Source organism: Tetrao urogallus, assembly GCF_951394365.1.
Source record: "Tetrao urogallus genome assembly, chromosome: 2".
Taxonomy (NCBI): domain Eukaryota; kingdom Metazoa; phylum Chordata; class Aves; order Galliformes; family Phasianidae; genus Tetrao; species Tetrao urogallus.
Window position 1 is genome coordinate 15,343,376 of NC_136814.1, and position 24,955 is coordinate 15,368,330.

The following is a 24,955-nucleotide window of genomic DNA, read 5'->3' on the forward strand; positions in this document are numbered from 1 at the left end:
ACAGGAATTATCAGAACATGAGATAAATATCTGATCAGCCGTGTCCTTCTCATTTCCCTAACAATACATATGAAATATCTACTAAAAACCCTGCTTTGCTGAAAAGGCACCACAGTTGCAGTTAAAAACAACTACTTGAACTTGGATATCCAAGCTGAAGGAAAAATAGAAGGAATATATTCCAAGGCTGCTCTTAAAAAAACGGAAGTATAATATAAAAACATTTCCTTGTATAAAACCATTGAAATGAGAAATATTAACATCTTTATCTTGTTTTACCTCGTATTATTTTCACCACAGCTAATGGAAACTGCCAATGGCTTTTCTACATCAGCTCTAGAAGCAGTGAAAAGGAGCTCCCTGACTGTGCAAGACAGCAGATGCCTCCTAGCTCTGAACAACTCAAAACACTTTGTGGAGAAGAAATCCTATTTCTCTAGAAGGGAACAGAGTTTTGCAGAATACACCAAGAGAGAACCATGTTGTTTGCCTCGTCATTCAAGACCCTCCACATTTCCAGAGCAGAGATATTCCAAAGGCATCTGCTATGAGGAACTCTTCTCCTTTTTGTATTTCTGGTACGCATCCAGTATCTCTGCGACGACACTCGGATCGTCAAGTGTGGTGACATCTCCCATGTTACTTGATTGCTCAGTGACTACTTTCCTCAGCAGCCTCCTCATGATCTTCCCTGATCGGGTTTTAGGAAGGCGTTTCACCACCTGCAGAAAAGAGAAAGACACACCTGAATCAGAACTTGGATCCTGAACAACCTGGAACACAACCTGGAAATCTAGCTGAACTGTCCTAAGCCTGGCGCTATCTCATGGCTACAGCTCCTAGGAGCTACTCATTGAGCACAGTAGTTTGTGTCCAAACAAAGGAATACTGCTTGCATCAATATTTTGTGCTATAAAATGTATTCTTATCTAACTAGACTTTGCTTCTCATTTCATTCATTGCTGGGTAACTCCAGGCTGGGTGCTGCTGAATATTAAGCTTTTTGGAGACTGAGGCCTTGGAAAAGCTGTTAACTGTTGAACTACAAACACTTGAAAACTCATAGAACAGTGGAATGGCTTGGGTTGGAAGGGACCTTAGAGCACACCCAGTTCCAATCCCTGCCATGGATTGGAACATGGATCCCACCATGGATCCCGCACAGCTCAGGCTGCCCAGGGCCACATCCAACCTGGCCTTAAGTCCATCCAGGGACGGGGCACCACAGCTTCTATGGGCAGCTGTGCCAGAGTCTCACTGCCTTCTGATTAAAAAAAATTCTTCCTGATAATAATCTAAGTCTCTCCCCTTTTAGTTTAAAATAGTAATGCTGCTGCATCTCAAAGAAGGGGTGACAAATGCCGCTTAAGGCACAGGGTGTGCCTAAAATTCCCGTTTGCCAGAATTCTTGCCAGGAAAGGTACTCTCAGTACTCTCTGTGCATGGATGTGTACGTTCAGACCATTGCACCTGCCTCCTCCACCCACAGATCTCTCCAGCAAGTTCTCTTTTCCCGCTCCTTTGTCCTGCTAGAGAGAGACAACTGCAACGCAGCAGATGGGAAAGGCAAGGCTTAGTAAATGCGACTGCTCCTGCTCCCAGTCTCCCTTAGTCTCCCTCTTACCAGAATGTGGTCAGGTACAGCATACTTTGCTATTTTGGTAGCCACTATAGTTCTGAGCTCTTCTTTGACATGGTCTGTATGAGCTGTCTGCTCTTTGAGCACTATGAAAGCAAAGGCACCTATAAGAAAAATGAGAAAAATGAAAATGAAATACGAGTACTTCATATTAGGTCCTGGCTGGCAAAACTACTTATTTGAATGCCAAGGCAGGTTTTAAATCATTCTTAGTCACAATCTAGGGACTGACAAGAAAACCATCAGTCATGTTTACAAAAGCAGTCAGATTCAAGCCCCTAGAATAAAGGTCCAGTCTTGTCTTAGCATCCATAGACCAGATTGGTCTCAGTGACAATGATAGCACAACAATGACTAGCAGAGTCATTGGGATCAATACCAACACAAACCCATCTGTTCAAAGGGCTTTTCTGAGCACAATCCTGCTTATGAAAGCTCTGTCATATATATAAACACTACGAATGAAAACAGTCAAGGGAGCAATACCTGCATTTAGCTTAGGAAGTTATTTTCGTGGTTGCTGTTGCACCTTAGGACTGTATTGCCAGTCAACCAACAGTAACCAGTCTTCTATTCCCTAGACACCACTTAGCATAGAGTCCAGGTTAGAAACTGAATGTATTTATGTGTCAAGTCAGGATGCTGTTTTTCACATACCTTCTCCTTTGATTTCATGAGGATACCCAATCACAGCTGTCTCAGGGACATCAGGGTGATCAGCCTTCACAAAAATAAAACAAAAATAATCAGAGTGTAAAGCCCTTCCGCATCTGTGCCAGCTACTTTTGCAGTATCTGCAGTATCTTGCCATCTCTTTGTTGCATGCAGAACAGGAAAGTTGGATTCCACCTCCCTACTCCATAGTCAGCTGGTGGCCACAGGCACCAGTTTCTGGAAGTAGCATTTACTCACTGGATTGGTCCTGCTTTCAAATACACTAAGAAGCATTTTCACATACACTGCTGGACCCAAAGCACACCAAGCTGAATTTGCACCAGCAAGAGGCAACAATAGGTCACAACAGTCTTATTTAAACATCAGGAAGCAGTTCTGTGCTGTGCAGGTGCTGGAGCACTGGCACAGGTTTCCCAGAGAGGTTATGGAGTTTCTCTCCTTGGAGACTTTCAGAAGCTGCCTGGACAGGGGCCTGGGTGAACAGCTCTGGGTGTCCCTGCTGGAGCAGGGACTGGAGTAGATAAACCCAGAGGTTCCTTCCCACTTCAACCAGTCTGTGATTCAGTGATGCTTTTTCTTTGTGTGTGTAAAGCTACAGTCCCAAGTGATGTCTGGCCATAGCCAAATCATACACAAAAGTAGTCTTGCATTGCTCCGTGCCTCAGAGATCTGTCTCCAGCAGAACAAATGCCAATATCACAGTCAACACCTGAGCAGTGTTTATTAGCAACCGAAGCACACCAGAAGGAAGAAAGAATCTGGCCTTCTCTTCTTCCTAGAAGCACGGAAAGGTTTTTCTGCTGAATGCTCGTTTTTATTATGCTCCAGAACAGTGATTTATTCTGCCACACTTCTTGGATGAAACTGATACTCATTGGCAGTAAGGAGACAGTTTGGGTGTACAGGCTGGGAGAACTCACGTACCTGAATCTCAAACCAAAGACTGGATTATGTCTTAAATTAGATTAAAAATATGAAAAAACATCACAGAGCAATATAGCAGAAAAATATATTTGCCTATTCACACATATACATATATAAAAAGTGGGGAAGGAACCAGATCCTATATCCATGATCATAAATTCATCCAAACAAAAAAAATTTACTCACACAGGAGACAACATAATCCTTGTGTGCCATATAAATTCAGGTTCATCAAATGTTACATTTAAGTGCTGTTTGCAGGCAAGGCACATAATACAGGAATAAATATCCAGGTCAAGATTTGAAGGTAAGTGCTTTGAGGACTTTTTGTTTTCAATCCTCTAAGCTAATACTATTTTCTCTCAGAAAGACAGGCTATCTATCTTTGCAGCTGTTGTGAATCAAGGTTGTTTCAGTGCTACTGAATTCTCAGCCATGTTCAGCTGGTCCAGATGAGCATGAACTGCTGATTTGGGAAGTAAAGGCTAAGTGTTAGCAGAGGGAAAGGAAGGAATGGGAGAGCCAATCCCTTACGAAGACTCTACCAGCATCTAAAATTACAGCTGTATGTAAGTAGGGGCAGAGGTTCAAAGGCAATACTGCTACTGCAAACAAATCAGATTTTGCACTTGTTTAAATTCATACAGCTTCTTTCAAGGGCTACCCTGCCCCAGAGAAGTGTGCCTGCTTGCAGCTTACCATTGCATCTTCTATCTCTGCTGTCCCAAGCCTGTGTCCGCTGATGTTAATGACATCATCCATACGCCCTGTTATCTGGTAATAGCCTTCTTTGGTCCTGTAAGCACTATCCCCTGTGAAATAGTAACCTAATAGAAAGAGATGTGGGTGGTTGTTAGTAGGAAGTGTGCCAGCCTATTTCCTGGGGACTCTGGTTCAGGACAGATGTTGCTCTAGGATGACAAGTAAGGCAGGGTGAATCAGACAGTTTGCAGACTAAGCTTACAGATGCATGATTGGCCACACATCATTTTCCACTTCCCTCTGCTATCCTCAGCCTTTGGCTGCTATCATTAGGCTGTATTGGCTGCTATGTCATCTGGGCAGCAGCAAGGCAATGGTAGGCATAATTGCCTACAATCATTGTAAGCAATCAGCAGCAACCAGTGGCTGATGACCTGCGATAAATCCAAGCCCACAAACACAACATAGTGATGCTCTGTTGGATTTACAAAAACAAAAAGGGTTCTCAGATCTCCCTGTGCTTTACACTCCTACAGATGCACAGCAACTGCTCACCCAGACTAATGCATACAGCCCCAAAATAGTTCAAATGCCATGTGCCATCATGCCATAGGCTGCTGGTCAAACTCAGGTTTGCTGCTAGCTTCACCTCAGTACTGAATGAAAATTACAAATGCTCAGCTGAAAATGAACAGTTCTACTGCATCTGTATGTGGGAATACTGACAATTTTTTTAATCACTTATGTTGGGTCTGATAAAATGCCACTTCTTTTCCTGGCTAACAAAGACTCAGGTCCCAGAAAATGATCCCTTTTCAGCATGTGACCATGGTAGAAACTCTGCTACTGGGTTAGTTGAAAAGCAAACAAACAAAGCCATGTCCAGGAGAGAATTGTTCCTGTGGCACTTTGGCACAGCAGCTGGCAGCTAATGCTGCAAGCTCTGAAGGCAGGTTTTGGCAGGATCCATTACTGTCCAGTTCATGGATTTTCAGTCATGCTTCTTGACCTTCCAATCAATTATCTAATGATAGGAGCTATCAACCTATGTTAAATATCACTGTGATTGCAGATGCAGATAGAAATGAATAATAAGAGAATAGATAAGAGAATAGGGGCTCATTCAACTTCATCAATTTCCCATTCTTATTTTCCACACAATTTTGCACAACTTGCCAGGCCATCTTTCCAATTTTTCTCTACCTTGTGACTCCCCATGACCTTTCCCTTGACTGAAGACAGTGGTGGTGTCCAATTTCCCAAAAAATGTTTTCTCTGCCACTTGCAATTACTTGCCAGGTACAACGCGACCATGCTTAAAAAGGGGCAGGTGTAACACAGCATGTGACAGCCCAGGCAAGATTCAGTGATGCAGGAGGTACTTTCTCATCCTAAATGCTTATTTCCAAACGAGACAAAAATGGCCCCAGAGAAAGTGTCCTTGGATTTTTATTCTAGGCACTACATTTTTATAAATAAATGCATTTCCATGTGACAGCTAGAACCATTACTGCATGCTTACAACACGCAACACACCAAATTCCAGCAACCCCCAAGATCTAGCTTGAATAGAAATATCACAAAGCACTGCTGAAAATATTGAGCATTCTTATAATGCAGTGGAAACCACACTCCCTTGGCACTCTCCTTACCTGGATAGGCCTTGAAATACGTATCAACAAATCGCTGGTGATCTCTGTAGATTGTTCTTGCCAAGCCAGGCCATGGCTCCGTGATGCAGAGTGCACCAGACACGTCATTGCCCTCTAAAACCTTTCCCTGCAGGTTCAAGCACAAAAAGGATGATCAGAAGAGCAAAATAAGAATAAGTGCCTCTGACTCACTGATATAGTAAGAATCACCCTGTTGCTCAGTGCAGACTGCCAATGATTGGCCACATGGGGAGAAGATGAATCCTCTAGTGAACACACCATCTGTGCTGGGCATTCCTTACTCCTCAAGGCCTGCAGCACTGCAGATAAAACAATTTTAAGTCTCAAAGAACAGTGAATCCTGTGATTCTGCAGAGGGCAAGGCTGGAAAAGATGACAACAAAGGCATGCTAAGCAGCCAGAGGATGCCTGGGGTGAGGCTAGGAGGGAGGTGCCTGGACTGCTACCTTCCCTTTCACTTACATTAATCACCACGTTCCCTTATTAAACTGTATATGAAGAGATTACATGCTTTACTGGGCACTTGAGTGCTGGTGGGGATTGCTCAGCAAAGCTTCAGAGATCAGAATCAATCTCTTACTGACACGCACTGCTGCAGGGCCTCATGACTTGCATTTCCCCTGAAAGACTTCATTTCTTGCTTTGCCAGTCTTGCTAAGTCACTGGTTGTTGTATGAACTGTGCCAGCTGCTTATCTCTCTGGTTTCCAAGACATGTAAGACTTCTGACTGCTCTCAGAAATGGAAGAAGTAGCTTTTAATCTCTCTAGAGATAGCTTGCAATGCCCGGCTGGAAATCTGTATGGATATCTGAGATATGCCCAGATATATACATTGCTCTTTTATTCTACTGTTTTAATGGAGGAATATACATCCTCCCAGATCCTGTTCCTCTCCCATTGGAAAGGTGATTAAGGCAGAAAAACACAGTAGCTTCTCTTCTTGGCACCTGTCACAGCCTCAACTCACATTTTCATCCATCAGAACAGGGAAAATCCCAAAGAAGGGTCTCATAGCCATAGCTGGAATGATATCAGCTTTCTCCTCTGAAGGCCGTGGGGCAATGCAGATGCCACCAGTTTCTGGAAAATAATGAAAAATAAAATATTTGAGATTCATCCAATGCTGGATGAAAGCGAATGCTAGCTCTTCTCTGTTAAAGAGAATACAGAAGCCATCTCCAAGTAAAAGCCACTGGGAAGGAACTATTCAACATCTAGTAGCATGGCACAGAGTGGGACCATGCACCCTTCTCAGGGAAGAGCAGTTCTCCATGGCACTGAGCATCAGGACCACTAATGTCCCACCTAGCTTTTCTCAGGGAGTACTGCAGGGGCTGCAGCACTGGCTTTGCACCAAAGGCCTGCGGACCCTGCAGTGTCAAGGTACTGCATGCATCCAGCACCCTTCTATGGATATATCCACAGCAAACCAGGCACGAGAAGGTGTCTTGACTCAGCCCATGTGCTCTCTGCCCAAAAGCCTGGCACTAAATCAGCTCATGGATAAGCCAATTCCTCTAGCTACCAGCTAGCAATGAATACAAGGAGCTCTAATGCATACATACAGCCTTCCAAGATTTTTTTTCACATGAATGGGGCTCCTTGGCAGCAGGGACAATACTCATCAGCCCCATTTCCTACCCTAGTAGTGTTTTTACAGAGAAAGGGGATTAATCTCCCTGTGCCGTTTTTACAGCTGTCTAAGGTTAGTAGGAAAAGCACTTCAGGAGTCTGAATTGCTGTTATTACAGAGAATGAGAATAACCCACCCCTTACAAGCAATTTGAGATCATCTTCTATTCAAAATTGAACTTTTTAATCTTTCTTTTTTCATGTCTGCTGGGATGAACATTAAATCAGATTCCAACCTTAATAAGATATGAAAGTAACTCAAAAACACAAATGAGAGACAAAAAACATAGGAACATTAAACTTTAATAAATATAGCTGTAGAAACTAAGCTATGTTCTGCCACTTAGAGAGTGCTGAGCTCCACCAGCTTTGCTGAGGTTGTGGAAACTGAAATCAAGCTTTGGAAAGGCTGAATCTGTCCCTGAATTTGCATCCATCAGTTACCCTGATGTGGGTACAAGGAAGGGCCTTGGAGGAAATGCATGCTTCAGAAATGAATGGTAGCAGGGATGCTTCAAAATTTATTTGTATGGGAAAGACCTGTCTTAAACTGGCAGCGTAAGAAACGAACAACCAAAGCTTCCAGAACCTACTTACAAATGTCTCTCAAAAACAGCTTTTGTTCACAGCTGCATACAACAGCTGTATTTTGTGGGTATTTTTTTAACTGAAAAACAAAAATGGAACTACCAAGTGTTTCCTCTGCACTGTGAATAAGTATACCTGGAACTGAAACACAGATTTGATTCCATTACTGTCAATCACAGCCCAGCAATTCCTAATATTTTAACACTAAAAGCCACAGAAATGTTCCGTCTCTCTCTCATCTGCGCATAACACTACTAAAATTGCTTCCTGTAATTGCTGTCTCACTTATTCACTCATCCAAAGACTTTCAAGTGGATTCTTAAATCATCATTTGCTGATCTGTACACCCACCAGGCTTTACTAACTGGCAACGTGTTGTTGCTTTGGAGAGCAATGTACCATAGAGGACAGTGCAGAGAGCTGTGCAATTACTGAGCTCTAATGAAATCGTTTGTGAGAGGTGACACTGCAGGATCACAACCAGCATCCATCAAACTGTTTCTGTGATCTCTTTCCATATTCCCTTTGCATTTATAATTGTGTATACAGTGCATCCATGATTAATTCGGCTTCCTCTTTAATGGAAGCATCAACTGTGGAGAAAGATTGATTCTACTTTCTAGCAAAATCAATTTAATGAATATTTATCATTATACTATGCTTCCAGGAGCTGGTAACTGCATGCAAAACTACATTTGGCTCAAATTCAGAATCAAGCATTTTGCATTTACAGATTGTCCAGTAAATGTTCTTTGACCTCTCCCCTGAGAGTTCTTGCTCTAAAAACCCACAAAAAATACATCTTCTTACAAGATCTAACCCTGTATAAGGGAGAACCGACCTACCATACTGCATGCATCAGTAACTGAAGACAAGCTATAACCAAAAATATTGTTTTTGTCTTCATCATCAAAAATAACGTTTTTTCTCATCCCCACCACTGTACAGCCGTCAACTGCTTTTCACCAGTGTTTTATATCAGAGCAGGGAGGAGGAAAGCGTGTAGCACCTAATCCATCAGACTTTTTCCTGCTAAGAAGGTAAGAACCCAAACGATTTAAGGTATTAAGAAAGTACAGAGTAGATAACATTGCTGCTGTTCTATTTCAAATCCGAAAATAAAGAGTCTGATCCAGATTAAATGGAACTTGATTGTGCGCCAGAAGCAAACTCACCACACTGAGATGGGTGATAGTTATCCTAAATAGAGAAGTTGGTAGCAGAAATAAGAGTGAAATCATGAGCAGTTTGCTTAGAAAGGGAATGGATAATCCGCTCAACAGCAGCTAGAAATTTAAGAGTAGGAAGGGCTTTTCTTCAGCAGAGGCAGGAAGCTCACAGCTGTGCTGTGTCCTTTAAGTGCATAGCTCCACAGCAAGCTGTGAGGCTTGCAACTTGAGGACATATTTTTGTCAATGTTAGGGGAAAGAGCATTCAAAATGCACTTAGCAGCTGTTGAATGTTGGTGACCAGAACAGAGGACTGTCTGACACCAAAATGAACAAAGAGCTGGGGGCTGCACTGTGCAGTCCTACAAGCTGCTCACCATGAAAAGCAGGAGGCAGGAAACAGATGGAGCAATTTTCCCGCTCCAACGAGACAGCCCATTCTGTCCAGCAGGCAAGAGATGGCGAATAGTCTATAAATGACAGCTCCTGCACTGATGCACACAATTAGGCCAAGCATGTTGCCAAAACTGTAGTACACTTGTTTTTTAAAGTATCAGAATGCCAAAGGACTGCAGCATGCTACCTCTCTCTTGGGAGGGACTGATCCAAATCAGGCAACAGTTGTTGTCCCCCTGCCACTCAGCCAGAAAGCCTTCCTTCCCTGATTTCTTTCCAATCAGCAAAAGCAATATATGCCTCTGTCTACACAGCTTAGTTTTCCATCTTCCTCTGTCCTTCTTGAGGCAAGAATATGAAACACACCTGAGTGCAGTTTGTGGCTACATGCTGCTATGAATGTTCTTTCATGATATCCTCTCATGTTAAGACCACATCAAGGTTAGTATGGTTTCATAAACAACTGGAACTCAGGCTTCAAATTCAAGCTGCCGACTCCAAGCACTGCACCGAAATTCAATCTCTGCTTTCTGTTTCTAGAACCAATTGAGAATTTTCAGCTTTCAAAATATCAAAGAACATTTAGAGTGGAAAAAGGTGCAACACGTTGCTATTGCTTTTAGATGCTGCTCCCCTGTTATTTTGTGCTGAAACTGCCCAGTGGCTTTCCAACTCTGACCAAAACATCAGGAGGTTGCTTTCCTTATATAAGGCTCCGTGGGTTGAACAGAAACGTACAAATTCTCCTCCACACATACAGAATCACAGAATCATAGAATGGCTTAGGTTGGAAGGCCACCCAGTTCCAACCCCCTTTTGTGGGCTGATTGCCACCCCCACCCACCAGCTCAGGCTGCCCAGGGCCCCATTCAAACTGGCCTTGAACACCTCCAGGGATGGGGCAGTACAGGTTCTCTGGGGAGCTGTGCCAGTGCCTCACTACTCCCAAAGGAAAGAATTTCTTCCTAACATCTCACCTAAATTTCCCCTCCTGTTGGTTTAAAGCCATTTCCACTTGTTCTATCACTGCTGAACACCAGCAACAAGACCTCCCATTGTTGGCCTCATATCAGCCATGACAACCGTGCACACCCCCTGAGGAAGCCTTTTACCTGTTTGCCACCAAGTGTCCACGAGGGTACAGCGCCCTTCTCCCACCACATGGTAGAACCACTGCCAAGCCTCATTGTTAATAGGCTCTCCCACTAGATCAAAAATAAGAATGGAAGTAGTCTTAAGACTCAAGGAGCTGCTGACTGTTCATTCTGCCTTTTGGTGCACAAGATGGAGATCACACGATTAAGCAGAATGCTCAAAACTTTTTTGCTGAGAGGTGCAAAGGACAGCAATGCACTTACGTAACAAAGGACATTCTCCAAAAAGACCAGAAGGCAAACAGTAAGTATCACAGAAAGCAATTAATCAAAGCAACTCATGTATAAGAACTCCTAAAAGCAGTAAAATATTTCTTGGGTCACCTAAGCCAGTAAAGTTAATTTACCAGTGGATAAACCTTTTCTGCAAAGAATACAATACAAAGAATACAATCCTGCAACATGAGCTAGGAAAGGGACAATCATGTAGGGTCAGTGTCTCCAACTTCAGTTTGTTTCCCTTTCTGCTGAGACAATAACTGAAAAGCCAGATGGGAAGTCCACTTTATCAGCTATTTATAACCATATTCTTCTAGTATCTTCACTCTCATCAGCTAGAACCCTGAATCTTCATCACAGGAAAATTTTATGCTCCCTACCTGATCCCAGGGTCTTCAGGGATGATCTGTCGTATTTCTTCACCCACTTGTCTCCATAATTCAACAACAAGCGTATAGCTGTAGGTGCTCCATAAAACTGATTTATTTTCAGTCTCTGTACCATTTCCCAGTAACGGCCTGCAAGATCACAAACATATCAACACTGACATTCCACCACAACAGCTCAACATGAAGCTTAACAGTCAAAGCTGAGGCTGAGATTACTGTGAGCACAGAGCAAAAACAATGGCAAGATTTCATATATTTTTTTCAACATTGCATGTTCCTGAACGTTATACGTGTCTGTTTCAAAGAAATTGAGCTTCTACCTCCCCTGAGCAGACAGGTTACACCTGACAAATTTCTAGCCTCCTTTTGTCTTGTCACACTGCCACGTCTAGCCAACTGTTTGCCCATCACTTCCTTACCTGGGTCAGGGTACACTGGTGTGCTTTCAAACAGAACCGTGGTGCCTCCATTGCAAAGCGGTCCATACACAACATAGCTGTGTCCTGTGATCCAGCCAATGTCAGCCACACAGCCGAAGACATCGCCTTGCTGGTAGTCAAACACATACTGCGAAGATAAATGTAAGGCCAACTGATTTCCTGTCAGCAGGTACATAGAGCTGAAGAGTAAGGTGCTGCATGGGATGCACACAAGAAGGAGCAAGAGAGCTAGCAGGGTGAGTCGTGCCACTCATACGGACACAGCAGCACAAGGCCGGCCCAATGTTAGGAAACAAGCCAGAGGGACCAGGGCTTCAGCCTCCCGATTGTTTCCAACACACAGGGAACAAGGAATGTGACTGTTTCCAAATAGAAACCTACAATCAAAGCCCAGAGCTCTGGATACCTGCAGTTGCTCACTGCAGACAGCTCACATGGGAGAGCTGATCCTAAACAGCAGGGAGACTGCAGGTCTCAGAAGTTTAAACCCCTCATGAATATGAACATTTTTCCATAAGAGAGCTGGAGAAACTGATACACGTACATGAAACATTTCCTGAGAAATGCTCTTAGCTGCTCAGCACCTTTATCAGTGCACTGCTTTCCAGATGCTTCCTTCTCCCTGCTCGCCTACTTCAAATAAAAACCTAGGAGAACGTGTTATTTTGTTTTGCCTTCAGAAAATGCTTCTCTCTATAAATCCAATTCCTCTACCACATAGTGAAGAGGTTCTGACTCATAAAGCAGAGTCAGTTTTACAGTTTAAATCAAAGAAAGAGGACCAGAAACTCAAAAAATAAACCACACAACAAAAACCACAAACGTGCAGCATGACTGTCACTGTGCTTTTTGCACACATGTTGCACAGATTATCTGATCTCTCTACTTAGGAGAGCTAATTCTCACCTTAACTTTGCAAGTATTTTTCCCCATCAGGCTCCAAAGCAGCTCTAAGAAGGCTGCAGCTGCATACAATGCTTCCCTGCACCAGTGTGCAGGATCTACCTTCTGGACTAATGTAGAAATAGATGCTTTGGCAATTACACAGTCACTCAGAAGCTGACATTGCAAATACTCTGAATGCAGAGAACTTTTACATTCAAATCTTTCAAATCTTTCTAAAAATCAGACGAAAGAAAGAAAAGCTTTAAAAGAATTGTATGTGATTACAAATAGGGTGATATCACTGAAGTCAGATGGAGAACTTTCACACAAATCCCATCTCCATTTTATTGTTGACTTTTCATATGTAGAGCTCAGATCACAAGCTGCAAGAAGCAGTTCCTTTTTCAGTTGTTTTTTTTTTTTCATGAGAAAGATACTTTTCATGATTTTGCTTTCAAGTGTTAAAATATTTAGCTTAGATTACAATAAAAATCAGTGCCAAGGCTTAACCATAGGACATGAATGCAATTTTTGATCTTCAGACTATATATGCTATGCAAGAGGTTTTTAAGAATCCAGATCCTCTCTTCTGGAAAAGGCCAATACTCCACTATAAAATGTTACAGCAGTAGTCACATTACCAATGCCAATGAAGTATCTACCTGAATCTCCTCAACTGCATCACTTTAATGTCTCTAAGTATGGGCTTAAGACACTAATACAGTGCAGGCTCTAGTTCTCACAGTATTATGTTCCCCAGCAACAAATCCCAAAATGTTACTTACACATTCTCAGAACTTTCCAATTTGGTTACACTCAATAAGCCAATTAGGTAGCACACACAGAACACACTGATCCCTACCACTCAAAGTCCCTATCATTAATATCATCAGAAGGTAAGTGAACCTCCTCTAGAGGATTCCTGTGAGTTACCTTATGTGTGAGAGCAGCATACAGCAGATATCCAGCCTGGGTGTGAACGATTCCTTTGGGTTTCCCTGTGCTGCCTGAGGTATACAGCATGAAAAGCATGTCTTCACTGTCCATGCTCTCTGGAGTGCATACAGAAGCCGCCTTGGCCATCTCCTAAGAAGAAAAGGTGGTGATGAGAGAAAAACTTTGGTTATAGGAAACCAGTTCATACTCCATCCGTAAGCACGTCGGTAGCGTCTAGAGATAAGAACCACCTCTGCTGCTTTCCCCTCATATCATAGGTTATAGTTGCTTACCTTGTGGAAAGGCTCCTGTGCACATATAGCACCCAGCCTCTCCACCTATACCTCTGCCAGGCTCAGAAGTCATGAGGAACTGTCCAGATAACACAACATTGCAGAAAAGAAGGAAAAAAAAAAGGTAGGTAATAGCTTGCATTCCAAGACTTTGTAATTTGCTGGTAGAAAAAAAACCTAAGCTTGACTGTAACTATGAGCCACACAGCAGCTGCAGCAAGGCTGGATACTGTTGAGGAACTTATCCCTTTAAAACTGCAGTTAAGTTGCATGTTCACTTCTCTTCCTCAGCCACAGGAGAGGCTGGCAGTCCTGTTAATTTGATCCCGAAATTCAAATTACTGCTACTCATGAGAAGGACAGTGTTTTACCCTCCTGCTGTTGTTTTCTTTATAGACCACTGGTCAGGTGGCTAAGAACCTAGTTCCTCTCTTCACCCCTAGTGTCAGAAACACTAGAGAAAAGGTCGTAGTGTTCTACCAGTTCACAGCAAATTTTTGGATGAGCTGGTGTGCTCAGTCCAACGGAAGAAGGGGAAGGGGAAATACTGTGCTTTGAAAGAGAGGCTTGTGGTAAATGCAGCTTGTGGATGGCCAACGTCCAAAACAGAGCTCAACAGTAAGCAGCCAGAATGCTCAAGCCCCATTCAAAGAACTTACAAAAGATGTTGCTTCTCATCAGCATTTAGACACTGCATGAAAGCGTATCAGGACCAGAACATAAGTTGCTAAGGTCTGGCACAGAACTGTACTGTGAAAAGAACCAAGCAGAACTCTGGGAAATATCTTCACACCAAAACAGACAGTGAAAAGTTTAGGCAGGATATGCGAATGCCTTCTGGATGTTTGCTCAGTGCTGCTTCTGAGCTTTATATTCATTCTCTTCATCTGAAGAGACAAGGAGTCCTTAACTAATAATAGCACTTACGTATTTCATCAATGATGCTAGAATTAAGCTGTGAATTGAAAGTATAATCCCATCATAAGAAAGCTTTCATGTATAAAATACACCAGAGAAGGCTTTTCTTCCAGAGCAGAGTGAACCACACAAATGCACTCTGAAAAACATAATTTGTCTACAGAACAGTTTGCCCAAATTGTAAATTTTTCATGAGGAGGTTGACCATTTTTCCTGCTGTTCACAAACTTGTGGTAATGACTGTGCACTGCAGATGCTCAACAAGTAGCTATAAAAAGGCAGAGCTGGCTTGCTTCTCTCAGGCTCTATGCTGTCTTAGCTGAATGATGACCCCTATAAGGATTATTATGTTGCTCTTTGAAGGGCTTTCTAGGCACTACCTTTTTTTAAGTACATACTGCAAACAAACTACTTACAAGTGAACACTACCAATCTGGGTCCAAATGTTTACAAGTGTCTGACAAGTCGAGCTAAATAAAATAAGAACTGATAAGGTCAGACATAATTCTTATCTGCTGACTTTCAGTACTTCCCAGGTATTCACAGTCAGCACTAAACTTAGGCTGACTTGCCAATTTCTGAAACTACCGTGGTGTTTGCATAAGCTCCATTAAAACATGAACTTAAATTGTGCAGTAAGCTATTGCATAGTAGCTGTAGTTCACTTAAGACAGTGGATAACATGAATCAATTAAATCAGAGTCTGTTAGCATGGCATCACTGTTTTCTCCCATCTTACAATCCTCTCCACCCCCATCACTCAAGTCTCACTGTTTCTAAGAGGTTTGTACGAAGAACATGAAATTGCAATACAGAGGGACAACTGGGATTCCGCTGGTGAGCAGGGAAGTGAGATAGGACTGAATAGAAAGTATCTGTGATGTGGGAAGATAAACACAACGGCTCGCAAGACTGCTGTAACGATCAGTGATGATAGTTAACAGCATTAATTAACAGCTGCATTCTTGCTATGTTTCAGAGTTAATCCTACAACTGACAATGATCTGAGATCAGTTCTTAAGTCACGAAATCACTTCAGGCTGTTTGCAGACTGAGGAAAAACATTCAAATGTGCTTTGTTGAGTAAAGAGTAAGACAATTTCTGAATAAAACCTGCCCTATCTGTTTAACTTACCCTAATAGTTGCTCCTATCTCCTCTCACCAGCACAGCAACCTCTGAGTAATTATCTTGGCTCAGAAGGGTGGTTTCCAGGTATTACTGATGAGTGCTTTTTGCTTACAGCTGCTGGCGAACTGATAAAACTATATCTGCATTAGGTTGTGCAATCTCATGTGTGGCAGCTGAACACATTAAAATGACCACTGTTTTCTTCTTTCTTTCTTCTACAGCACAGGCTGTAAATATACACAAGCCATGACTGCCTCTCCATCATGGGGTAATCCTAACACTCTCCATTGGCTGTATTAAGTGCTCCCAGGAACTTGGTTATTTCTGCACTGTCTTTCAACAGTCTGAAAGCACATATGAGAGCTCACAAAACACAAAATAACAATAACAGCAGTGGTATCAGCACACTCCAGTCCTCAGGAAGCACTCATTCCTTAAATTAAATTAAAGCACAATTTTAAAAAATGCTGAAATGGTTCTGCTTCAACTCACAGTCCCTGCAGACTGTAATTTTAGGATGAATAATCTTCATCCTATTCAAGGATGAGGATCTAGACGCTATAAGGGACATCTCCTTTATGTCTGCAGAACTCGGATCCAAAAGGCACAAATGGAGAAAAAGATGATCTAGCCAACACCCAGACCTAAGAGGAGTTAACCAGAGTGCCAGTGGGCGAGCATACAGGTAGGTTCTGGGATATACAGATGCTGTCACTGTAACATACTGTACCATTAGGCCAATGAGGTGCACAGGAAGAGCAACACACACTCAAAACCTGCTCCAGAGGCAGCATAAAGGCAGGAGAGTAAACATCACATGAAGAAACAGCAGGGAAATGGGTAAAGTTTACCAGCATCCACATACTTCTTCAAGGGGAACGTCAAGGTCACCCATCTGGGTTTTGTTATCTGTCCTCTGTGCCACAAAGACATGCTTGACACTTGGGCAGTTCTTTACAGCTTCATCCACCGTCATCTTCAGCTCTATGATTCGGCCTCCCCTGACTCCCTGGTTGTAAGTGATAACTGCTTTGCATTCAGCTAAAAAGAGAGAGAAACAGCAGACACATCACCTGTTTTCCAGTCTGTACATGGTGAACAGATTAATTTTCATTAATTAGATATCATTAGTTTGGGGCATGATGTATTCAACATGTACATGAATCAAAACCAGTGACTGATAAAAGCACATTAAAACCTGGTACACATAGAGCAGGTGTAGCAGGAATCTCCAGAGCTTATTTAGCCCATCCTCTCCACCCCAAAGCAAGGCTGGTTCCTGTTAAAACACTGCTGACGGTCTAAACTGCCTAAAACACTTCAGTGTGGGGTATTCTACTACTTTGCCAACAGTTTGCTCCAATGTCTGCTATGAATATGAGAAAGTCCTTCCAAACACTTGGCTAAGTATCATTCAGTCTAACTTAAATGCATCAGTTTCTACTTGTCAGAGTCAAAATCCTTCCCAGTTACATATATTAAAAACGCTCACAGCTTCTGTAGGCTAAAACCAGTGCAAAGCTTCCAACAACTCCAGTGGGCCTTAGTGAGCAGCCATGTCCCTTATCCGTTTGCCATCTTCTCTTTAGGGCTGCATATAACTGTCTGTTCCAAATTGAACAGCACTATACTCAGCACCCTCTCAAAGGTGTTATCCTCTTGCAGCTTTCTGAAACCCACCTGTATCTTGTTGGGAAACCTCTTAGAAGACACAGCACACAGCAGCACCCGGACAGACTGCTTCAAACTCTGTCACACTACATTAATTACAGAGCTCCATAGAAAGGTACAGAAAAGTGGTTCTTTAGTCTACTGTCTCCATATAGGTGGCCAAAAGTGAGGGATAACCAAAACATGCTTACTCTGAGTAGATTTGCTATAAATTAAAAAAACAAACAAACAATAAAAAAACCATGAAAATGGCTGTTTAGTCATAAATAAGCTAATGTAACTGCTAGAACATGAACCACTTGCAATCTTGTTCTTCTGCTGTATTTTCAGCATTCCCTTTAATCACACTACAACTGCTTTGGGTTAAGAACAGCTCTTTGCGTCAGTACAACGTCTAGCAGAGTGGGAGCAGACTGCCAACATTTCTTTGCTGTACATAAATCATAGTATCACAATCTGGACTGCAGAGCAAGCACTCTGCACAGGGATCAGAGAAGCACTTCAACTACGCTTCAAAAGAACAAATCAGGGCACATTCCTAAGCTCTGGTTTTCCCACCAGGTTCACCGTTGTCTGGAAGTAACCCAGAGCAGACTGAATGTTAAGCAATTTATGAAGTATTATATCATAAAGTAAAGCCAAATGACATTGCCACTAAGGAAAAGGCTCTTCACAGTACTTTGCAAAGGAAAGCGAACTATCCAGCCAGCTAAGAAAGAACCTGTTCTTTTCTGCCAAGAAAACATGAAATTTGGACAAAAGTACGCTTTGGAGGGTGTCAGCACCAAAGGGGTTTGTTCCCCTTGGTCTGCAGCTACTTACAGTCCATGATCCTTCCAGCTAAGGACTCTGCACTGAATCCCGCGAAGACCACGGTGTGAACAGCACCAATCCTGGCACAAGCGAGCATGGCTGCCACAGACAGGGGAGACACGGACATATAGATGGCAACCTTGTCCCCTTTCTGTATCCCATATTTCTTCAGGGTGTTGGCAAGACGGCACGTCAGGTCCAGAAGTTCCCTGCAGCACAGAAGCAATGTTGTCACGACTGCACAACCTGTTTTATACAGGCAGACAAAAAAAGGATGAACTTGATCTAAGAGAGGTGTTGTGCCTCTGGATATTTCACCTCTGCGCTACCAGGCATGCCAACCTCTGCACCTTGAAGTAGCCTGCGGTCTGGTTGGAGCCAGATTTTTCCAGTCCTTGGGGAAAGAAGACAGTGGAACTCCAGCAGTGGTGCTGTGCCCACCGCCCTCTGGGCAGAACCTTTGCTGCAGCCGCCATGAGGCCTCCCTCAGCTCCTCCGCTCTGGGCTGAGCAACCCCAGAGGCTTCCACACTCATCACACACCTTGTCTACAGACCTTTCTCCATCCTTGCAGCCCTCCTTTGGATGCACCCTAAAACCATTTTTGTACTGCACTGCTGACATAAATGCAAGACAAAATGGAAAACGCTGTCAAAAGATTCCCAGCACTGTTTACTTTATGTGAAGGAACTCTCAGAAATTGCTTCATAGCACATAGCTTTTAAACCATAAGGGTAAACAATGCTTTTACACACCTAAGGAAGAAAAAGAAAAGTGAAATTAAGTCCTGAGATAAGCCTTAATGTGGTAGATTTCACAAGACTTGTCAGAGCAGTATTGTCAGTGATTTGAATTCTTCAGTTTGCTGTCTCACCCCATCATGCCACCAAGCGGAACTGCCTAGCAGAGCTTGGATATTGTCCTCTCAAGAGTAAAACCACGGTGGCTTCTCACAAAAAGAAACTCAGAACACTGAGAACAGGAACAAAGGCTCAATTCAGTGTTTGCCACTGCGGCCCACTAACTTAACAGCAGAGACATTCCTCTGTGCAACAAAAACGCAGTTTGTGGACAAGAAATTGCTTGTGCATTTCATCTGATGTCTGCATGGAGGATAACACAATTGCAGGCTTACCTGCAGTCACTGTCATGAACTGAACAGCTCTGCATGTGTTAACAGCAGTACCCCCAGAAGCCAGGGAGGAGCAAGGTGCAGTGCTAGGTGAGGAGCACTGCCTGGTGCCAGCTACCAGCTCCAAGAAGAAGAATCCCAGAGCATGCCAAGAAAAGCTGTCTTCTGGGTCTAGGAATTCACTGAGCACTAAGGCTCAGAGGAGAGAAAGAGCTTCTACTCCTGAACACAACTGTCTACAGCCTGTCACCTGCAGATGCTTGGGGGTCTGCAAGCTTTTCCACCAGGGACTGTAAAAACTGTAGCGAGTAAATGTATTTGGGGGTCATCATACCCAAGTAAACAGCAAAGCATGAACCTCCCAATGTATCCTTATCTTCCAGAACTGGTCATAGCTGTGAAAGACAAGCAAGCAAACAAACAGTTTTCAGCTGGTGGCTAAGCTGGAAATAAAATGAAATATTGTTCTGGTCAGTCAAAAATTGTTTCCTTTTTAAAATCAATGCATGTAGGAAATGGGCACAGTCCAAGAGATCAACTTTGGAAGTGTCATTAACAAAAACAAAGGCTGAGACTACTTAAGGATAAAACTCCATTTGCATTGTAGGGGCAATGAAGCAGCACAGCCATAAATGAAGTACAAAGACAGATACAGTGATAGCTGAAGAGATACTACCCACAATCGTACTTCAGAGGATGAGGAAAATGAGCCTTGAATCCCAGCCACAGCACTTTGTGTTATTTATTTTAAGACTATTCTTGTAGCATTCCATAAATAGATCCCTCCTGAAGCACAGTATCTCAGAGAGGTGGCAGGCATGTTCAGTGTTAGGGTTCACAGCTTGCAGTACCTGATCTCTGGCAGTTAGCAACAGCTGCCACAACAGAGAGACTGCAACCCTACAGAAAAGTGATATGGAGTGGCTTTACCCTAAGTTTCATCCTCATCTTTTACAACTAGAGATCAACGTAACTCTGAAGTACCACATTTAGTATCTCTTTCCAAGTGCTTCACGACCATGCACAGCCCTACTAACTACCTAAGGACGCAGCCTGCTAAGATGCATTTATTTTACTTTCTTTTACTAAGTTCATGAACCGATCTACTTCCGCTGCGTGGAGCAGGAAGTGCAATAAGCCCCAGACAGGAAATTGTGAGAAAGCAAAATAAAAAGCACTTATCAGTAACGGAACATGGAGAAGTGCTTTCAGAGCTGCAGCCTCTTTCTCATGAACAGAAACACCAAAGAGCTCTGGGTAGGGCGTTCTTTCTGAACAAGTCAGAGGTTCACTTGCTCATTCAGGGCTTGGTGATCACAACAGCAGAAACTCTTTTTATTTTTTAATTATTAACCCAAATGTAACATTTGGGTAATGAAAGTGTATGAACATGTTGATAGACAATAAAGGTCAAGTGCTTATCCCCAGATCTATCTGTTTTGCGTCATCCTTTCTGCTCTGAAAGGTACAAAGGAAGGTCATGATTTTCTTTGCTCCTCTGGAAGTGCAACACATGAAGGAATTGGGCACAAAGGCAGAGAGACAGCAAAGCCAAGACCTCCATCACAGAAGCAAATCCCAGAACATCAGTTGTGTTTTCTGGCTCCTACAGCAGCAATCCTGACTTTACCTCCAGCTCAACAATGGGAGTTAGCAGAAATGCTGTGCCAAGAATCCTATCCTGGAATTCCTCATTGCTTCATGCACTTTTTCCTCTACAAGGGCAGGCAATTACTAAATGTGAGCAGGTTACACTTTTCCAGCACTCATCCTAGGCAAATTTCAAGATGGAACAAGCACCCTGCATGGACAGTGCCCTGCAGAATTGGGTGGAAGACACCCATCTTTTTCCAGAGAACTGAACTGAGCAGGAAAAAAACTTTGCCTTTATCCCCTTCACATGCTGCTGCTACCCAAGTTGGCACTGACATTACTCCATCACATAAAAGGCCAAGAGCAATTCTGACATCCAGCACTGCCCCACCTTTGGCAGAAAAGCAGTGGCAATGCCATCCAGAATGGCCAGCCTGCACACAAGAAAGGAGTGGCTTCCCACTCAAACTTTATGGCCCTGTTGGAAGCACAGGACATGTAACCAAAACATACGCCAGCTGCTGAACAGAGCTAGAAACTGTCACCTTGGAGACTATGGTGCAGTGCAAAACAGGGTATCCTTGCTTAGCTTCTGCTACATGCCCCTGTTCATTGCAGAGGAGTTGGACTAGATGACCAAAGATGAAGATGCCTTCCAACCCAAACAATTCTATAATCTTATGTGGTATGAATGAAGGATAGAGCAAACACAGTCCTAGTGAAAGCTTCTACTCTAAAAAGGCTCAGCCTTTGCCACCAGTGGCAGGACAGTGGCATGGACAGAGGTAGTCAGGAAGCTCGGAACAGATGTGTGAGGTAAGCAAGCACAGCAACATCCCAAGCAGTGCTCTCAGAAGAATTTCAGTTCTCTGCACAGAGCAGACAGGAGAGACGCAGGAAGCTGACCAAGAAGCTGGGCAAACAGAGGGCCCCACAGAGGGCCAGCTGCCTGAACAGGCCTAGGTGCAGTAGGGAGCGGCTTAAAAGAGCAAACAGCTGGAAGAAGGAAATGTGCTGCAAAAGAAGGAAGTACTCAGCCTCTCTGAGCAGAGAAAGCTGAGAAACTGTAAAGTCAGTTAATGCACAATGTCTACTGCTCCTCTGCATGAGCTGATCATAAAGAGCAAGGGCAGCAGATTTACATATACTGGGCTCTCCATATACAGGCACTATGGTTGATAAAGCATCAGCGTGAGCTGAGAGAGGGGAATCAGCAACCAGTTGGAGCCAGGAGCTGAGGCAGCTGCTTACACAGGACATGTAACAAGAAAGGGAGCTTTTAAGACAAAGCACGGACAACAGGTCAGGAGATGGAAGATGCATTAATGAACATGAGCAGGGAAGGTGAAAATAATGACAAATGGAGGGCATTCTGGACTTGCTCTCAGAAAAAGAAAATGCATTTTTCACCTAAAAATGTGGACAAATTTAACATATTTCTTGCAGTGCAGGTGTAAAGGTAAACAGCTGCTGAATATGAATGTCGCATAAATGCAGCCAGACAAAAAACTGACATACAAAACTGGGAAGCAACAGTAAAACAGTAAACTGTAAAACGGATCTGTAATGACTCTGGTTTTACTTTGCCTCTACAGAGATAAGTCAAAAACAGAGGGAAATTCTGTCTTAACTCAGCGACACACACGCTCAAGGTGCAAAAGATGCAATGCTGGCTGTAAGCACACGCACAAGAGTTCTGCAGAGCGTGTGCCAGCAGGATGTGAGAGCAGGAAGAGGCTGGGTTGCAGAGAACTCCCTCAGCAATGATCATGCCGCTGCAGAGGTGCTCTCCTCCTGACCCACAGTTTGCAAGACCTCAGGAATTAAGCTTGCCAGGTTTGCTCTGGCAGCCTTGCTTCACATGGATTAGCTGAGAGCAACTCTTCTATTTTACCAAGCAACTATGACTTATTTATGTTTCTTTATCTTTTTATGGTTTTATGACACTAACACAGAGAAATAGAGGGCTGGTATGGTATAAGACCTTGAGAAGTGGGCACATTTGATGTGATAAGCATGGGGTGGCAAAAGCCAGAGCGCAGGCTGGAAGTGCTGGGAACAAACTCAATGATCAGCAGCAGAAACACAGACCTGGAGCTGAGCAAAAGTGGTTTCAGGGTAACACATAGCATCTCTTATCTTTCTCTGAAGTAATTAAATCTGGGCTAATACAATCAGACTTACTGTTTCAATTATTCTAAGAACAAATTCTCGGCTCTCTGTGTATAAGGATTCCTTACGTCCACAGACAAGATTTTCAGTGTTTACACTGTTCTCTTCAAGAGACTCATCACATTTTGCTCCTCAGCTGTCACATCATCTCTTCTCAGCACAGTGATCGCAAGACTGGCCAGCATCACCAGCAGATCACTGCTTAGGCCAGAAGCTCTGCTTCACCTAACAGATGCAGCACTCCTCTCTGATCTTCATGATATCCCTGCTTGGAGAATGCTACACTACATTTCTCACACATCCCTCCCCATATGCAGTGGTGCCTGTATTTCCAAAGCCCATTGCTCAATGTCTGGAACAAAGACTCCAGTAGAAACCCTTCACTACAGACACATGGCAGTCCTCTGGAACATTTTAGAGATGCCTGCCTGACAGAAACATTTTTCCAAGAAACCTGATAGTATCTTTCAGTACAGCAAAACAGCCCCGTGGCTTTCCAAACAAAGAAAGCTAGTTCTTTTCATGTCCAAAATATTGCATCAAGACCTTCTTTGGAAAGCAGCCTCCCTGCTGGATTACCCTGGAGAAGAGAAGGCTCTGAGGAGTCCTCACTGTGGCATTCCAGTACTTACAGGGAGCTTATAAACAGGAGGGAGACTGACTTCTTACATGGTCGATAGAACAAGGGAGGAATGGCTTTAAACTAAAAGAGGGAAGATTCAGGTTAGATGTTAGGACATTTAGGTTAGATTAGGTGAGATGGTTTAGGATATTAGATGCTTGTTCAGAGGGCAGTAAGACACTGGAACAGGTTGTCCAGAGAAACTGTGGTGCCCCATCCCGGGAGGCATTCAAGGCCAGGTTGGATGGGGCCCTGGGCAAACTGAGCTGGTTGGGAGCAGCCCTGCCCATGGCTGGGGATTGGGAATGGGCGGGCTTGAAAGTCTGTTCCAACCCAAACCATTCAGTGATTCTATAATTTGAGATATCTTCTTAATATAGCCAACGCTGTATATGGGCATTGACAATGCCTTTTTAAGTTAATAGTTAATAGATCTAGCACAAGCCACGTTCTCTGGCTTCTCAGTCCCAAGGCTGGGTTGAGTACTTCTTGAGTCACCAATTTATTACATGGAACTATAGTTTGAAGTAAACTCAGGTCAAATGCACCAAATAGATTCAGCTTTTAGTTTTAAAGGAGATCTGGTCACCTCTCATCCCAACAGTCTCATCTCACCTCCTTGTTATTGCTCTGTATGAATTACTGTGGGACAGGTGAGTTCAAAGCTGCCTCTATACCTCATGATCACGGTGCCAAAGATGCTGACATTTGATAATACACATATGTACTCACTGCTCACTCAATTTCTGTGAACAGCACCTCGGTTTAATGCTCCATATTCCTCACTTTTTGGTAAACAGTGAAAAACACGTATTTATTTTTTCACCAAAAGTTCACCTGAAAGCTCAACTTGGAAAGCCGAAGAAATACCGGGAAGAAAGGAAACAGTTTGCTGCCAATGAGAAACACCTCCCACACTACATTGCCTGGTAATACCCACATGCCTTCCAACCACCATCCTCACTGTAATCTCTAATACAGTTTCAACCACTTCATCTCTGATTCAGGGACCCCCACATCGGCACCTATTAAAGGCATAGCTGGAATGTAGCTAATGAAGGCATTCAATCATTCCTCCTTCTCGCATGTTGAAAAGTACCTGAGACCCTCATTTCTGGCACCTCAGCTTTGGCTTTCCTCTCCCTACTTCACATTCTATATTTGAACATGAGTTGCCAATGTGCACTAGC

The 24,955-nt window shown here is 43.3% G+C and overlaps 1 protein-coding gene across 1 annotated transcript in view; it reads right to left on the bottom strand.

Annotated features, from left to right (window-relative positions):
- Nucleotides 1–545: 545 nt before the first annotated feature.
- The window catches only part of ACSS1 (acyl-CoA synthetase short chain family member 1), a gene marked incomplete at both ends in the record, with an annotated part of 32,501 nt that continues 8,091 nt past the window's right edge, over nucleotides 546–24,955 (bottom strand). The window contains 12 exons of the mRNA XM_079550465.1: nucleotides 546–722; nucleotides 1,625–1,743; nucleotides 2,297–2,360; nucleotides 3,938–4,065; nucleotides 5,593–5,719; nucleotides 6,582–6,694; nucleotides 10,512–10,604; nucleotides 11,153–11,290; nucleotides 11,581–11,728; nucleotides 13,420–13,572; nucleotides 16,629–16,804; nucleotides 18,257–18,456. Of these exons, the coding sequence (XP_079406591.1) occupies nucleotides 546–722; nucleotides 1,625–1,743; nucleotides 2,297–2,360; nucleotides 3,938–4,065; nucleotides 5,593–5,719; nucleotides 6,582–6,694; nucleotides 10,512–10,604; nucleotides 11,153–11,290; nucleotides 11,581–11,728; nucleotides 13,420–13,572; nucleotides 16,629–16,804; nucleotides 18,257–18,456 (1,636 nt within the window). The remainder of the gene's footprint in view (nucleotides 723–1,624; nucleotides 1,744–2,296; nucleotides 2,361–3,937; nucleotides 4,066–5,592; nucleotides 5,720–6,581; nucleotides 6,695–10,511; nucleotides 10,605–11,152; nucleotides 11,291–11,580; nucleotides 11,729–13,419; nucleotides 13,573–16,628; nucleotides 16,805–18,256; nucleotides 18,457–24,955) is intronic.